This window comes from Narcine bancroftii, chromosome 4, assembly GCF_036971445.1.
Source record: "Narcine bancroftii isolate sNarBan1 chromosome 4, sNarBan1.hap1, whole genome shotgun sequence".
NCBI lineage: Eukaryota > Metazoa > Chordata > Chondrichthyes > Torpediniformes > Narcinidae > Narcine > Narcine bancroftii.
This window is the reverse complement of record NC_091472.1, coordinates 252,847,881-252,866,095: the sequence shown is the minus strand read 5'-3', so window position 1 is coordinate 252,866,095 and position 18,215 is coordinate 252,847,881. Positions and strand designations below refer to the sequence as shown.

Sequence of the window (18,215 nt, the reverse complement as noted above, 5' to 3'; positions counted from 1 at the left end):
ATGGTATCTATTTTTAAATTATGAATTCTTATTTGACTGAATGCCCTTTAACGTTGATGTGGACTTATTTAAATTTTTTAACTGAATTAAAATAGAAAGTTATACTTCACAGGACTGAAGAGCATCGAACTAACTCCACTCGCTGCCATTAATGTTGAGTTGGTTTCTGCTGGAAAACATGTGAAGGTGGCAGGATCCATCCACATGATGTTACCCCTTGGTCCAAATGACCTGGTGACACGGGGAGATGTTCTTCCAGCCTGGACATTTGACCTGAAAATTGGTACGTGAGCAGTTCCATCCTGACTCTCTTCCTCTTGATTCTTTTGCCATGTATGCACATTAAGATTATTGTACGGCAGCCAACTAACCTACCATCGTGCCTCCATGATGCAGGAGGAAACTGGAGCTCCTGGAATGGGGCTGTGGGGAATCCATGCTGCCCCAGGAAGAATGTGCAAACTCCAGATGGACAGCATCTGAGGTTAGGTTCAAACCCTGGCCCCTGGAGGCAGCAGAGCAACGGCAATGCTACTGTAGATAGTTAATTTAAAAGGAGCATTTTAAGACATTTAACTGATTTTTAACAAGTATTATTTCTAATCTTTTATTGCAGCACACCATAAATTTAATTTGCCTGAGATAAGTGGCTGGCTTATAGATATTCTTCTTTTATCAAAGGTGCCTGGGTAAACCGTGGACTTGGGACAGTCAGAAAGGAGGGTGACCAGCTAGTCTGGACGTATGTTGCCCCTCACTTGGGGCACTGGATAGCTGCCCCGTTACCATTAACCACAGGTGAATGAGCACAGTGTGCATTTACTTTTTCCAGATTTTTTTGCATTCTTTGTGTTCAAGTTTATTATCATCTATCCGTACATGTACAAGCAGATTAAAGTGTTTTTTATACACACTCTCTCTCGTTTTATATGTATACACACACACACACTCTTGTTTTTCAATATATATACATATATATATATTATACATACACACTCTCACTTCATTTTGTTACGAGTCCAGAGGACCCCAAAACCCAGCAGCAATAGATATGCACCAATACAAAGGGTTACTTAAATGAAAGTTGCTTTTAATTATCTTTGAACATGAAAACAGAATCAAACTTTAACTTCTCTCTATTGACTTACTTAACCCCCCTCTAATTCTAAGTGCACATGTGTGTGATGTGTATATAAGTTTAGAAATGTTCTTTGGTTCATAGTCCAATCTCACTGGTTGCAGGCAATTCTTGTACTGTGTACAGAAGTTAGCATTAATAAAGTTCATCCGGCTCTGGTGCTTAACAGCCAAATGGTTACCATTCAGGAGGGTTCTTGTTGGTTTTCAGAGAGTTTTCTCATTCCAGGACAGCCGCTCCAGTGTCTTGCTGACAAAATCTGCCCACCTCAGGGTTCTCCAGCTGATAACCTCTCTCTTTCAGGTCGCATGAGATTGCAAGTTGCATGGATGAGTGAACTAATGATGAGGCATGCCAATTTTAAATGCATATTTTTAACCTATTTATTTTCTTCATATTTTTATTGGCCAGTTGCTTGAGGCTGCCGGTTACTTGAAAGGTTTTGCTATACTGTTTCATTTGCTTTAATTCCTATGATGAAATCAAAGGAGTGATCTGTATGCTGGATACATGCAGAAAGACATTTATTTTCACTGCCAATTGAATTGGCTTCAACGGAACATGGAAGATACTAGAGATCAGTGATAATTGTAGCCTAATCTTCAGAATTCTAAAACAAAATGCCCTGGTTCTATTTCATAATATTTCAACGATTGGAATGATTCATTCTATGTATTTAAAGACACTCCACTAATTCATTTGAAGAAGGCATTGATACTGTCAGACAAGGTCAGCAGCTTTTACTGCTCCACTGCTGGTCCAAATTGCCATCACTCAGCTAATTAAGTTGAAGTGATTTGGATCTTCATGGGCAACTAGTTCCTGGGTATAATTTTATAGCAATCATTGAGATGTTTAAAGTGTTTTTATTTAAATGACTGAAAAATTAAAATGGTCAGATGATAATGTATTAAAAGACTTTTAAATAGGCATGTGGAAATAAAAAAAAAATTAAAAAATGGAAGGTTGTAAGAAGTAGGCAGGGAAGTGTTGGATTGATCTTGAGTATGGGTTCACGTAGGTCAGAACAACATGGGTGGGAGGGTCTGTATTCTGCTGTATGTTCTATGTTTTATGATATTCAAAACTGCCTAAACTAGTATATATAGGGCATAGGGATATACAACAGGCCTTTCAGCCCACCAAGTCTGTGCCTGCTTCATCCACTCATTTAACCCTACATAATTCTCATTTTTTATTCTCTTATTGTTTCAGTAATTTCTACCCCACCCTCATATTCTACCACACCCCTTCATACTCTGGACAATCAACCCACTAACCCATTGCCTCTAGGTTGTGGGAGGAAACTGAAGCTTTCAAAGGGTAATGTACCAGCTTTTCCTAGACAGCACCTAAAGTCAGGCTTGAGCCAGGTTCACCGGAGCTGTGTTCCCTTGTGCCAGACAACAGACTTGTTCAACCACAAGATGAAGGAGCAGAACCAGGTTATTCAGCCCATCAAGTCTGCTCTGCTATTCAAATTATGGCTGATGTATTTTCCCTCTTAACCCATTCTCCTACTCCTCCAACACTCCCACAAATCAAGAACCTATCAGCCTCCACTTTAAATATACCCACCGACCTATGCTCCACAGTCATGTCCATAGAACCACAAAATCTGTGCTCTGCTGTTTTTGTTTTAACTTTTATTTCTACAAGTGGTATGCCTGTAAGTTGGCACTGATTTAAGTCACAATGGGGAATAATGCAAATGTAATTTTGTATTGTTATTTATTCAGACTTGCTTTTTGAATATAGGTACAATTGGTCGTATTGCAAAGGACATTAGCAGCTATCATACGATGCTTCTGGTGGCTATATTAGGAGGCACTGCAGTGATTCTTGCTGGTTTTGTGGCCGTTCTTTTCTGTTACTGCAGGTATGTAGTTGTATTTCTTCATAATATGCATCCAAATTTCCCAGATTGTTCTATGCACTTTGTCATATGTTTTCATCATGATGTGGGAGTCTGATTCATTGAATCTGTGCCTGCTCTGAACATTCTATTAGTCTTGTATCTTGTTTATTCCCCTGTAAGCTATTCTCCCTCTTGTAACCACAACTTCCCCCATTTCTCCTGACTCCCTCCTTCTCTAAGGGCAATTCATGATCTCCAGTTAACCAACTAACCAGCACTTCTGCGGGGTGTGGGAGGAGACCCAAATACCTGGGGGAAAAAAACCACACAGTCACAAGGAAAGGATGCAACTCAGATGCAGAACACATCCTTCGTCTGCACTAATTGCTGTGTTAAGCTATCTTTAGTTTATAATGTAGATAAATCAAATAACATTTTATAATTAAAGACATTAAGGAAGATGGGCACAAATTTTTATCATGTGCAGAGTTTCATTAATACAATCTGTTTCACATTGGCAATATTGGGTCAAGGCACATTCTGTTATGAGTTTTAGAAGCTACTTCACTGTCGTCACAAAATTCAGCTTAAGAATTTCAGACTATTTAGTCGTGAACTTTAATGTCATCATTTAGCTTTCACTGACATCATGAAACTGTGAGGCACACTGTGGGCATTAAGAGCGTTACAGTTTGGAATTAGGGTTGTGTCGTAGACTCGTGCTGCTCTATTTTGCTGCCAGGCAAGGGGTGAGATGGAGCTGTGGGCCTGCATAAGTGAATCTGTTTCCTCCCTTCAGTGGAAACAGCAAGCTCCATTATTGGAGGAGGCTCTTTGCTTATGTAGGTGGCCTAATCAAAATGGAGTATACATCTTGTCCAAATATGTTTATCTATACCATCACAGTTGATTGTATTTTTTAGGGAGGGGGGAGGGAAATCAGAGAATGCACAGATTATACAGTTCACTATGCAGCATAGTATATGTTCAATTATATAACACTAATGGTGGATACTGGATTAAGTAACGCGTTGAAAGATAAGATGTTTGTTCCCTTGGCCTCTGCTTTGGTGATGTTTGAAAACCTAGCCTCATTAAATTTGCTTCTTTTCCTCTCAGTATTGCTGTTTGTGGGGTGGGGTGGGGAATGAAACTCTATAGTCATTGAACTATCATATGGAACAGAAACGAGCCCTTCCTTTCAGCCTATCCTGTTTGTGATGCCCATCTAAGCTCATCCCATCCATTAGACCCATAATTCTCCCAGTACCTGTTCAAATGGCTCTTAATGCTTTTTATTATGCCTGTCTCTGGCAGCTCATTCCAGATAACCACCAACTTATCAGTGGAATGCTTCCTGTTCAGACCGCCATCAATATTCTCTCTCAACTTCCTTTGGAATTCTCCCTCAAATATCTGTCGCAGTTGCCCCTTGGGGGGGGGGGGGGTCGTCCATTGCAGTCACCCCTTGATTCACATTCGATCCCAAATCTGAATTCTCCCTCTGATCTCCTCTAATTTTGTTTTAAACAGAGGACGATATCAGCATCCACACAAAAAACTGCAAAACAAGTCTCAAATGGACACTTCCAAGAAAGACCAGACCACATCAACCCACCATGTGAATTTGACTCCCTGCACCAAAGAAAGTTTAAGCTCTGAGGAAAAGCCTGGTTTGCAACAACCTGTCACTTCCCACACTCAGCGACGGGAAATATCTCAAAAAGAAGTGAAGGACTTTTGCAAACTTGTGAGTAAAACTGCAGAGAAACAAAACAATGAGAGCTGCAGAATTTACGTTGAGAATTTCGCCGTCCGATCTCGGAAAAAATGTGGGGATAATCTTTGTCAACAGGCAGCCAACAACCCAGACGATGTCCCCAAGAATGCATTGCAGATGAAACATATGAAGATGCTGGCACGGAGAAAGGAAATGATTGAAGAACAATTCAAATTGCAGCACACTGTCAATGAAGAAATGTACCAGTTACCTCTTATTACAAATAAATTATTGCCTCTTTATAACCCTGCTGTGGCTATCATGCAAGCACAAGATCATTTTGGTACGCCAGACCAGGTGTCTAGGTCAGCTACCTTGCCCAGAAATCGGCAGATGGTATATAGCCCATTGGCTGAGCCACTCACCAGGGATAGTTACACACAGACTCTTCCTAAAATGCCATTGCACTCCCAGCAACAGACAGAATCTCAGAGACAGCAACAGGTTCTTCAAAGACAACAGGACTATGTAAATACTAAGCAGGCATTAGATCCCAAGCCGGTGATGCCTGCCAACTGGGGAAGGTACAGCAACAACCTACTGGAATCTGTGTCCGTTCCTGGAACCCTGAATGAGGCGGTGGGAGTGAGCCCGTTTGCCGCTGAACTGCAGGGCATTTCCGAGCAGACGTTGTTGGAACTGACCAAAGGCAAGCCTTCACCTCACCCCAGAGCATGGTTTGTGTCGCTGGAAGGGAAACCGATCCCACCCATTAGACATTCCTGCATACTGGTTCAGAAACCGAGAAAGGGGCACAGCAATGACACCAGCCTAGATTCGGGAGTTGACATGAACGAGCACCATATGGGCAAAAAGGTGGAGAAAACATGCATCCGAAGTGCGGCTACCTCGAAGAGCCTTTACCCGGAAGACGTGGAGCTGAGCGGCAGTGAAAGCGGGACCACGGTCTGCACCCCCGAGGACCTCTCCTTCAGGCAAGGTCTGGATGGGGGCAGTGGCCAGTTAGTTGAGGTAGAAGAAGAACAAAGTGACCAGAGTTTGCAGGATGAGATCAGTGTGACCCCTCCCCACGGAGAGGGCCGAATGAGTACTGAAGGTGAGGGGGATGATAGTAAAAAAAGTGTTTGGCAGAAGAGAGAGGAGCGACCTCTGATCTCCATAAACTAAGTTGCTTTGCTTCCACATCTTCACCATGGAACAAAAGCATGGTTTTATTTGGTTCTGTGTTCCAGCAGGTTTTTATGCACACCTGTTTTATTGTTGATTACAATTCATAGTACTGAATAAAGACCTTTTTTTTGTGTATCTTCTAAATTTTTCATTAACTTGAATATACTGTAAATACACGCAGTTATCAATCACTGTGTTAACAGAATTTGTGCCCTTTAGACTTTGGCCCCAGAACTTATTCATAAATTGATACGATTGGCTGTCATAGAATTTTTTACAATTCAATCTTTAGTGTCCTTTTGCAAAGCAATTCTCCCTGATCTCTCATCTCTGCTATTGAAAGAAAGAAATTAATTGAAATGGTCATGTTTAAAATTTTAACTTTAAAATTAAAGTTGATATTTAACTTGTCCATGCTGAAAATTTGTCACCACCCACTCATCAAAAACTTGTGGATTCCAACATTGGCAGTCTCCAGTGTATCTTTATGGTTCAGTTTGATATGTTTCTGTGAGGATCAATTTATGTGATGCCCACAGAAGAGGATGTTCTTATGATGAGTTTGTTATCCAGGAATTTAATTAAATTTGAACAAACTTAATTTAAAACCATATTGATAATGGTCCCCCTTAAGTTTAAGCCTGGTATGAAAATGCATAGTTTCACATGGCAGTTTTATAAGACGATGAGAGTTTTTAAAAACTCTCATCCACAAAGCACAAGTTTTGCATTTGCTAATCATTGAGATGTTTCCTGTGTCTGTGAGAATAGATGTTCACACAGCAATATTTTAGAACATGGAGCAGAAGTTTGATGCAATGTGAGAGACTCAGTGAAATCTGGATAGGCTGAATGGGAAGCCCTTTTTGTGAGTGGCTTTAAAACTTAGAAAGCACAATAAAGAGACTAAACCGCCACTGAGTTCTAAATCCAATCATAAAAGCTATCTCAAATTTTTTTTCCATCTTCCAGACTTGGGCAGAAAACAATGACACATTGGCCTTAGAGTTTTGGAAACAAGCCACATTAGGACATGTACTTGTTCCGTTTCATGTGTTGATTTCCCCAGCCACTTTGTGGCATCCCTCTTGTTTCACTTCAATGCCAATTTTCAATGAAACATTTGTCAAGATCCTGCGGAGTTGTGGGATATTTATAAGATGATTTAAAATGTTATATACCATGCAGCAAACTCTTGAAATTTGAGGTGATTCTTACTGAGATTTCTGGGTTTTTTTTTACTCTATCCTTGTTTACTTTGATCCGAACAGTTTTCTTAACTCAAATATACTTACAGTAAATAGTTGAACTAATCTTGCTTATCTTGTCAACTTCATGGTCTAAAGGTTAGATCCATTATTCCTGGAGCATATCTTGATAAACAGCTTGAGTTTCACTTCATTAAAGACAAGACATAGGAACTAAACTAAGAACTTGCAGTTTGTGAGATCATTGCAAAGTATTTTGTTGTATTATATGTTTTGAGGAAAGTGTTTGCTTATTCCATGTGGTGTCACGCATGGTTGCATGTTCATACATTTTGTTCATTATCCAAGCCAGATTTGCCATAAGACCCTTGTATTTTGTGTAGTACTTCTAAAGAGTAGTGACTTATATTTAAAATTGTTTTAATGCATTGTTGAAAACCCAATAAAACTGAACTGAGTTTTGTTTACATTGGTGTTTGACTCAAATGCTGCTCGATAGCACTGAACAGTCCCTTCAATCGCTGATGATTGAGAGAGGATGATAACTCACTGGATTGGATTTGTCCTGACTGTTATAGCTGCACATTCCTCAGCAATTTTCTGCATCCTCTAGTCAGTGATAGTGTTGTCTCAGTTTTGCACTGGCTTAGCAAGAGGCAATAGACACATGCTGGAGAAACTCGGCAGATAACGTAGCATCTACAAGAAGTAAAAGGTAACCATCATTTAGAACCTTAACCTCTGGCCCAAAGCATGGGGTTACCCCTTTCTTTCTATAGAAGCTGCTTGACTTGCTGACTTTATCCAGTACATTAGTGTATTGCACTCAATTGGAATGTCTCCAGACTTTACTCTTTTACTCCCTGGCTAGAGTCATGGATAATTCTGAAGCACAATGACTCAGCATTGCCACTGGAGTGTTATCTTATTCCAGAGGCTGTGCTGCATCCAGAATGTTTATCCATTTTTTTTTGCTGTTGCATGGAGGAAACAATAACTGCACTTGCACTATGACAAGTACCTGGAGAGAACCACCTGGTGGTTGGTTCATTTTTCACTTCTCGTCAAATGCCTTGCAACTTGGCACTTGTAGGTCAGGCTCTTCTGTTTGATAAGGATGGAGTTGTTCACAGACTGGTTGTTGTGGATGGTTGTTAACTACCATCCACGCGTGGCTGCAATGTGGTTGCAGATCTCCAATCTGGTCTGGTTATAGGATTGCTTAGCTCTGTGGTGCATTTTGCTCCTACCATTTACCACACATCTGGCCAGTATAATGTGTCATTTTTGAGGTGTGCTGATGCTGCTCCTTGCATGTTCTTCCCTCACCCCTCATTGAATCAGCCTTGGTTTTGAGTGAGGTCATGAATTGTATTCATGATCAGTATGTCATTAGCTAGAAGAAATCAGTTTAACATATGGAGATATGAACAATGTCTTGTTCTAGGTTGTTCTTTATAAGAGCAGTCACTGAAAAGAAATTGGGATAAATACTTGAAGCTTCCTAGAACTGTTCTATGGTCACTCTGACCACTATGGAAGGAGGGATTTGTTTACAATGAGCGCTGAAGATTGGTCCTCCCTCCTTCTAATGCGATCCTGTAACTACATTTTTGTGACTTGGCCAGCACAGTCTGTGTGATAGTGCTGCAGAGCCACTCCTGAAGAAGTCCTCACCCCATTGTCTGTTCTGTGCCCTTGCCACTCAAAAAGCACTGATCTAATCTTGTGCTTGGAACTACTGTTAAAACAAGTAATCAAAAAATGCATGGTGCCTCTCAAAAGTGCGAGTAATTATCACCAATGGTTAGGTGAGCTGCTAATAGAGAGGAACCAATTACTTGCAGCCTGCTTGTTAATGAAAGCAAGAACTTGGGCTTGGAGTCACATGATCACTGCAGTGTTCACACAAAAACCGAGCTGAAATTTCTCCTAAATCTATCGCATCCTTGACAACAGGATGCACTATAGAATGCTAGCTTGTCCCTACACTGCACAGGAGTTTGGCAGCCTTTGTCAAATACATATTTCAGTGGGAAGGGCTGCCTTAATCAGATCACTGTATAGATTTCTACAACTGTGTGACATCTTTCCTTGGTCTGTATGAGACGAAATCCCCTTAGATGTGTGCATACTTGCGAAGAGTTGTGACAGTAAGGTTGTGATGTAAGAAGGAACATTTTGGGAGCTGTGGTTCTCTCCCCTACCCAGTTCCTTATCACCAGTGATTCCTGGAAGTGGCAATACTATATATGGACATGTCATTTATTGTTGGTTGCCATTGTGTTGGACTTTGCTGATTCAAATCCTGTGCATGAAATCTTGGCAGAATTTTCTGCAGTGGGGATGTGCCCCAGAGTAGACGGATGTGGCACCTCTTCCAGTGGATGAATACATTCTGTTTCTGGACAACCTTTTCAAGAATGATCAATAAGAATCTAAGGAGGTCAAAAATTACACAACTGGGCATCTGGCACAAATCCAAACTCTCCCAGATTATGAATGGCCATTCTGAACTTTCTTCTCAGGACTTGCCTTGTTACTTTCACAATTGATTAGTTAGGAAGTTGCTTTGTTGCCTTTCTTATTTACATCTACCAGACCCCAAGTGCCCTCACTGCCATGTTAACTGTGGCACTTTCAAGAACTTGCCATGGAACCAAATGTCAGGGCCATCCCTCGATCATGTTACATGCTGTCCTGCATCTTATTCCACATGCATGAAAATACCTTCAGTATCAGTGCCAGAATGTGTATTTCTTCACTTTCAGATGTTTTACCTCGCAAACAGTTGTTCAGGTAAGAATCACAGTAGGCTTTTCAACCTCTACTGATCCCGAATGGTGTTCTGCTGGCATTAAAATCCACTTCCTTTTAATGTTTAAATTGTAAGTAGAAACTGCATGGAGGTTAATCCTATTATAAACAGTTTCTACTTATTTTAATAAAATTCTGAGGATTATTTCAGCTCTGATCTCTGTCCAGGAAATTACAGTAAAAATGAAGTACAGTTGGCTTGATCATCTGACTTTGCTTAATCAACCATCTGTCTCGGGTCTGCCCCACTCCAACACTCTCATCTTTGGGTCTCACCCCTGCAAGCAGCTGTCCCAAATGGAGCTTTGGGGCAGAGAGCACCTTTCCTGGTCAATGCGTTGCAGCTGACCTATTCACAACCTCGATCTTTTTGAGTCATATGACCAATAAACAGTGGCTGCTTGTGCAATGTATTTGACGTCTTTTAATGTGTTGTATTCCCAGCCTTCTCTAACAGGGCTCAGGTGTGACGATAAAACAGAAGGAGCTGACAAGGAAGGTTGACTCCTCAGTTGTGCTTAAATGAGGTTTGAACCCCTTTATCTAATGCTAGGTCAGACTTTAACCCTCCAGATGAGACTTGCTCCTGTGCTCAAATCCCACACTGTTCATCAGTATATAGTTTGCAACTAATTATTTGTGTGCATTTGAGAATTAGTTCAGACAATTCTTCAAACATTCACTCTGTGAAGATAGCCAAACCTGACATCTGCTGACTTTCAATTAACAGCCTCTTCCAATTGGCAACTAGCCTTCTAATTGGTTATGAACTTGCTAATGTTCCCAACCGGTAGTCGACATAATTATCACGTTTGTCCCTTACCTTATTTTTAACAGCATTGCTGATGTTGCCTCAAACAGAGTGACACAACAGAGAATTCCAGGAGTGCTCAGCAGGTAACAGTTGTAGAGTGAGACGCAGAGTTAATTTTTCAAGCTGTTGACTTTTTCATCAGAAATTGAAACTTGTGTGATTTGCCAAAATCTTCCAGCTTTTTTGGGTGTTCAATCAGTCAAAGTGAGAGATGCAATCAGCATTACTGCAACAGGTGCCATGTGCATGCACGGAGTTGTTGACATGGGCAAAGGTTCAAGTAGATTTATGGGCAATTATTCCAGGATTAGGTAATGGTGGATGTGGGGTGGGGTGAGACAGCTTGAGACAGCATTTGACAAACGTCCTGTATTGACCATTGATTACCCTTGTCAGGAAGTCAGCTTGATACGAGGTGGGGAGAACATTGTGTTCACAGCAGACCATCTATCTAGCAGCAAATAAAGTAGATTTGCCCCAAAGTAACTAGAGACTTCAAAATGGGGTTGGAAACAGGTGGTTCAGCAGAAAATACAGCAACTTCTGTTGAAAATTTCAATGAATGAAGAATTGTAACAAATTGTGAGCCGCTGGCTAATTGACAGAGATATTACCCGTTCATTTCCATCCTGCCACTGTCACTATTTGGATCATGAATTGATGCTCTCTGAACTCAAAGGCCTTTCAGCCCAACATCCATGCTGAACAAGCTGGTCCCATTTGCCTTCATTCCCTCCAGAGCTCTCTGTCCATTTACTCATCCAAATGCTTTTTAAATATTACAATTGTACCCACATCTACCACTTCCCCTGACAACTCATTCCATACACCCACCACCCTCTATGTGAGAGAGGTTCCCCTCAGGTTTCTTTTAAGTTTTTTCCCCTCTCACCTTAGATCAATGCCCTCATTTTAGATTTGAGAAAAACATGACTACTTAAGGCACTGTTGGCATAGTGGTTAGCTCAACACCTTTACAGTAGCACCAGCAATAGGGACAAGGGTGCGAATCCCACGCTGTCTGTATGAGCTCCTCATGCCTGCGTGGATTTTCCCCGGGGCCTCTGGTTTCCTCCCATCGTTCAAAAGGTACTGGTGGTTGTAGACCAATTGGGTGGCACAGGTTTTTTTAAAAAAAGCTATTTATTTGTTCAAAAAACAAATAATATATGACATATACAGCAATTGAACATGAACATTTTTTTATATATATAAAAAAAAGAAAAAAAAAGATTCCCCCCCCGCCCCCCTTCAGCCAACTCTCCTAAGGAGAGCCAAGAAAAAAAAAGAATATTAAAAAAAGTTAAATATACATATTAAAATCTAATCAATATAAATTGTAATGTAAATATTCCGAGTTTAACACTATGTTATTCCGAGCTAACCACTATGCCAACAGTGCCTTAAGTAATCATGTTTTTCTCACAGGCAGGAGATCTAAAATGAGGGCGTTGATCTAAGGTGAGAGGGGATATTGGTTTTACTTTTTCTGAAGAGGATTGGTTAGATATCTGTTATGATAGTGTTACTAGATTAATAAATGCACGTTATGCAATGATTAATTACAATTTTTTACATCAATTATATTTGACACCTGAAAAATTTAAAAAATGTGGTGATACGGTTGGAACCAATATCCCAAGATCTATCCCAACCCTTTTTATCCATACCATCCTGTAATATTTGATACAGAAATGAAGTATAACCCTTCTCTGGTACCTTCATAAGAGAAGTCTCAAATTTAGTCATTTTAGGTAAAATCATATCTCTACCAAACATACATTTTACCAAAGATCGAATTTGATAATAAAGAAATAAAGAATTCTTATCAATACCATAATCTTCCCTCATCTGATTAAAAGATAAAAACTTACCCTCTTTAAAACAATCTCCCAAATTTTTCACACCTTTAAATCTCCAATGCAATAAACTTTGATTATGTATTGAAAAATAAATAAGTTGATTATTATACAAAGGAGTCAAAGCCAATAATTTACCCCTAGAACCTATCATTTTCTTTTTCTTTATCCATAACTTCATTAAATGTTTTAGTATAGGCATATTATATTGTTGTAACAAATTTATATTCCACCTAAACAAAAATTGATATATTTCAAATTCAGAAATACTTGCAATCTCAATTTTAGCCCAACTATGAGGCCGTACCAAATCCATCAATGAACTAATAAATTTAAGTTGGGCTGCTTCATAATAATTTTGAAAATGTGGTAAACGTAATCCCCCTAACTCATATTTCCAAGTTAATTTATTCAAAGCTACTCTTAAAAATGTACCCCTCCATAAAAACTCCCTAACCATTTTATTTAAATCTCGAAAAAAGATTTTATCAAGTAAATATGGAATAGATTGAAACAAATATTGTATACGCGGAAAGATATTCATCTTAATTGTATTTATCCATCCCATTAAATTAATAGGTAAATCTTTCCATTTAATCAAATCAGCTTTAATTTTTTTAATTAAAGGAGCATAATTTAATTTATATAAAGACTGATAATTAACATTCAAAATTATACCCAGATATTTAATTCGATCAGTCCACTTCAAATTAATAATATTCTTATAAACTGAATAATCTCCTTCACTTACCGGTAAAATTTCACTTTTTTCCCAATTAACTTTATATTTCGAAAGACATCCATATTGTATTAAACATTCCTTCCAATGCAAAGGTGACTGAGCTGGGTTTATTAAATACACCAATACATCATCAGCAAATAAATTTATTTTATACTCCTCATCTAAAACTTTCATACCTTGTATCTGTGTATTTTGTCTTATCAACTGTGCTAAAGGTTCAATCACTAACGCAAACAAAGCTGGTGATAAAGGACAACTTTCACAAATTGATCGAGTTAACTTAAAAGATTCTTAAATCAAACCATTCGTCAATACTCTAGCTACCGGTTTACTATATAGAGCCCTAATCCAACCAATAAAAGAAGGACCAAACTTAAATTTCTCCAAAACTTTAAACAAAAAATTCCATTCAACTCTATCAAATGCTTTTCCTGCATCTAAGGATATCACCATCAGGTGATCTCAAGATTGTTGAAATCTATTAATCAAACTAATCACGCGCAAAATGTTATCTGAAGCATATCTATTCTTTATAAAACCTGTCTGATCAATATGAATCAACTTTGGTAAAAATTTAGCCAATCTATTCGCTAATATTTTAGCTATTATTTTATAATCTACATTTAACAACGAAATTGGTCTATATGAAGATACCTTCAAAGGATCTCTATCATTTTTAGGAATTACTGTAATTAAAGCACTAGAACAAGACTCGGGTAAATCATAATGTTCTCCAACTTGACGTAATACATCCCCAAACACTGTAGATAAATCATCATAAAAAATTTTATAAAATTCAACTGAAAATCCATCATCACCAGGTGATTTACCGTTTGGCATTTCCAGCATAGCCATTTTAATTTCCAAATCAGTAAATGGTTCTTCTAACTCCTGTATATCTCCATCCTCTAATATCAGTAAATTCAACTGTTATTAAAAAAAAATCAATCGATCCAGTTTCCTGTTTTCCTTCAGATGTATATAACTTTTTATAAAATGAATAAAATTCATCATTAATCTCACGAGGCTTATAAGTAAGAGAATTCCATCTAAGAGCGTTAATAGTCCTCGATATCTGTTCTTTCTTTAATTGCCACGCCAATACCTTAAGTGCTTTCTCTCCCCATTCATAATACCGTTGTTTAGTCCTATTAATCACATTCAAAGTGATAAGATTGCAAAGTATTATATTTCAATTTCAGCCTAGATAATTCTATTTTCTGATCTTCTGTAGCATCTTTCTGAAATTCCTTTTCTAACTCATCGATCTGTTTCTCTAATTCAAGACTCTGATTTAATTGATTCTTTTTTTATTTTAGAAGTATAACTAATTATTTGTTCTCTCAAATAGGCTTTCATAGCATCCCATAAAATAAACTTACTTTGAACAGAATTAGATTTTTCTTTAAAAAAAAAATTAATTTGTTTTTTCAAAAAATCAATAAATTCCATATTTTTTAACAACATTGTATTAATTCTCCAATGATAAGCTATTTGAATTTTCTCAGAAGTTTCATATGTAAAATATAACAGAGAATGATCAGAAATCACCCTACTTTTATATTCCGCTTGTTGTATTTTCCCTTGTAAATGTGCCAATACTAAAAAGAAGTCAATCCTTGAAAACGATTCATGTCTAGATGAATAAAAGGAAAAATCTTTCTCTGTCGGATTAAGATGTCTCCAAATATTTACTAAATTAAGATCTTTAATCAACATTTGAATTTGGATTGCCATCTTGGATTTTTTAACTATCTTCTAAGATTTATCTAATAAAGGTTCCAAAAAACTATTAAAATCACCACCAACTAAAATATTATCATTAGCCTGACCCAAACGTAAAAATGCATCCAAAATAAATACTTCATCATCTGTATTTGGAGCATAAATATTAAGTAAAGTCCAAAATTCATTAAAATTCTTTCAATTCAATTTAAGAATACATCCTGCCTTTTCCTCCATTGATTGTAATTCAAAAGATAAATTTTTATGTATCAAAATTGCTACACCTTTAGCTCCAGAATTAAATGAAGAAGAATATACATGCCCAACCCAATCCCTTTTTAATTTCATGCTTTCCTTCACATTCAAATGAGTTTCTTGTAAAAAGGCAATATCAATTTTAATTTTCTTAATATACGCCAAGACTCACGTTTAATCGGACTATTTAATCCTTGAACATTAAAAGTAGCAAACCTCAACATTGACATATCTACTATTATTACTAAATACCAATAATATCTTTATATAAAAACTCAAATCAACGTATATAGGCCCTCCAATAAAAAAAATCACAACTTAAAAACTAAAAAAAATCATAAAGAAAAAGGAAAAAAAAGGAAAATCCCCCCCCCCAAAAAAAACTTCCAAAAGGTAGTAATCCCCTAAACAAAAATTGGGTGTGGGTCACCCACCAGTGACTGATGACTAGTAAAGAACTTCATCCAAATCTCTCCCTCTCCAGCCAAACAGTCAGTGACATCAAAATATCATAATAACAAAAGAAAAAATAGAATAAGAAAATTCTTCTTTTCATCCAAAAGATTCCAGTCTCGAAGATCCCATTTCAGAAAGAGGTAGATTCTTTCCATTCCTGTTTTTCCCATTTCTTCCGTTTCCAGAGCTACCAATTTTTTCTTTAGGAGCTAATGGTGGACTATGTCTTTGTCCTCTTATATCTGGCAATGAATCAGCAAAAATCATTGCTTCATAATCAGTTTCAAAAAACCAAAATTGATAGTCTCCGTAAAACACCTTCAACACTGCAGGGTAACGAAAAGTAGACTTATAACCTTTACACCACAAAACTTATTTATCTGGATTGAATCGACGTCGACGTTGAATGACATCTTGACTCAGATCAGGATAAAAAAAGACTCTGCTATTCTGAATCGATAATGGGGTTTGTCGTTGTCTCGCATTTTGTACTGCAAGTCGAAGTATTGCTTCTCTATCCAAATAACTCAGACATCGAATTATTACCGGTCTCGGTGGTTGACCAGCTGAGGGTATTCTTCTTAAAGCTCTATGGGCTCTTTCCAGTGCCAAACCCCCAGAGAAAAATTCTTGTCCTAATATTTGCGGACTCCCAGCGACGGCACCCCAACTTCTTCAGGGAGTCGCCGCTGGTCTCCCTCTGTATCTTGTTGTTTTCTCATCAATTCACGAAGAAAAACTATTTCTTCAGATTGAAATGCTACCTGATGCATTTCCAACAATGGAGTCATCTTCCTGCGTGATCCCTCCATTGAAATCGAAAGGCTTTCCAAATTGGGGTCCATTTCTTGGGAACATGCACCTTCTTCCGGAGAACTGGTAATTCCAGCTCCATCCTTCATTTGGTGAGCAATAGATTTTTTTTCAGCCCCCACAGGCAATCTTTGGAGTTTAGGCAATGAAGAAATTGAGCCTGGGGCTGTTTCAAGTTGTCTAGGCCCCAGATCTTCAACACTTCGAAAATGTAACTTCTTATGAACTTGAGGTTTAGTCTTTTTACCATTGGTGGCCATAATAATTCCTTAATACTTTAAACTAAAATTTAAAAAATTTAAACTTGAAAACAAAGGGTTAAAAAACGAGTATTTAAAAGTCTGGCCAGAGAGGTCGAGATTGCACGTCTAGACTCTATGCCATCTTGCCATGCCCCCGTGCCACAGGTTTATGGGCTAAATGGCCTGTTATCGTGTTGCATGTCTAAATTTAAAAAAATAAAATTTAATTTGCCCCTCATGATTTTATAAACCTAAATAACATTACCTTCAGCCTCTTCTGCTCCAAGATAAAGAAAATATCCCTTCCTAGCCTTATAATTCAAGCCTGCCAGTGAATTTTTTTTTCACCCATTCCAGCTTTGTGTTAACTTTCCTATAGTTGGATAAGATTCTCTGTTTGTTCCATGCTCCCACCTTTCATGCCCTGCCCTTCCTCCCACAATGATGTTCAGTCCCTATCCTGATCTTTGGGTGTTCTATCTCCACCTCCCTCTGATCAACTTCCCGATTTTATCTGAGAAGGCAGCAAGTTAATAAAGTGGCTGCTCAGGTGCCTGTGCCATCCTCTGCTGAGTGAAGGCTCTGCTGAGCATACACCAGCTGTGGTATCAACTGCCTATTAGTAGCCTGCGTAGGAGCAGGAAATGGGTGGGGGTGCAGGGCTGTGTCGTGGGTTGAGCCACTTGTGCTGTACTACCAGTCACGGGAAAAGACCTGAGCAGATTAGGTGTTTAAAAGGGACAATCTGAGAGCCACAAGAAGGCAGAGAGTGATAGGAAAAGGAGCAAATTGTTGTTTTGGGGTAGAGTGACTGCTATAGTGCTCAGAAAAATCTGTCAAATATACAGAAGGCTTGCAAAGTACAGTAAGCCTGTGAGGGCGACAAAGCAATTTGAGAAACAACTATGTAGTTTATAAACTGGTCACTTCCTTCCTCAGTTCTCATAATCCAGGAAATAGACCGAAAGTAAAACATAATGCAAGGTACATCCGCAGACAGGTATTTTCAGTCCATCTTTCTTTGTTTCTTTGGTTAATTTCTGTGGTAATCCTCTGAAAGGTAAGTGAACTAATAGAGATGTGTGTGTCTGCCATGCGATTCAGTTGCAGATTCTCTGAAGTTTTTGAAACCCGAGCATTGGATCTGTGTGGTGAGACGGGAGACGGTTTCTATCTACCTGCTGTGCGCCTCTGGTGAGTGGAGCAGTGTCCAGGGTGCTTGTTCTGGGCTGCCTGTGCATTTGGCACTCTATTAAAGGCACTTTGCACTAATTCAGGGGTTGTGTACATCTGTCCCCTGATCTGAGCCTCCACACTGTGTAAGAGAAGATCTTGTGATATTCATCTTTCACAGTCTGAAAATCTTTAAATGTTGAT

The 18,215-nt window shown here is 38.5% G+C and overlaps 2 protein-coding genes across 6 annotated transcripts in view; both read left to right on the top strand.

The window, feature by feature from the left end:
- fam171b (family with sequence similarity 171 member B) overlaps window positions 1-7,582 on the top strand; it is a 50,110-nt gene extending 42,528 nt beyond the window's left edge. The window contains exons 5-8 of the mRNA XM_069934769.1: window positions 113-283; window positions 682-798; window positions 2,897-3,017; window positions 4,530-7,582. Of these exons, the coding sequence (XP_069790870.1) occupies window positions 113-283; window positions 682-798; window positions 2,897-3,017; window positions 4,530-5,904 (1,784 nt within the window). The 3' untranslated portion in view covers window positions 5,905-7,582. The remainder of the gene's footprint in view (window positions 1-112; window positions 284-681; window positions 799-2,896; window positions 3,018-4,529) is intronic.
- Window positions 7,583-10,766: 3,184 nt separating this feature from the next.
- Window positions 10,767-18,215, top strand: part of LOC138761865 (uncharacterized) — a 50,878-nt gene continuing 43,429 nt past the window's right edge. The window contains exons 1-2 of one of the 5 annotated variants that reach the window (XM_069934764.1): window positions 10,767-10,829; window positions 17,943-18,032. The gene's annotated coding sequence lies outside the window, so the exon portion shown is untranslated. Of the gene's footprint in view, window positions 10,830-17,493; window positions 17,839-17,942; window positions 18,033-18,215 lie in introns of those variants that run through there. The other 4 variants (XR_011356551.1, XM_069934763.1, XM_069934768.1 and 1 more) reach the window with 4 other exon arrangements.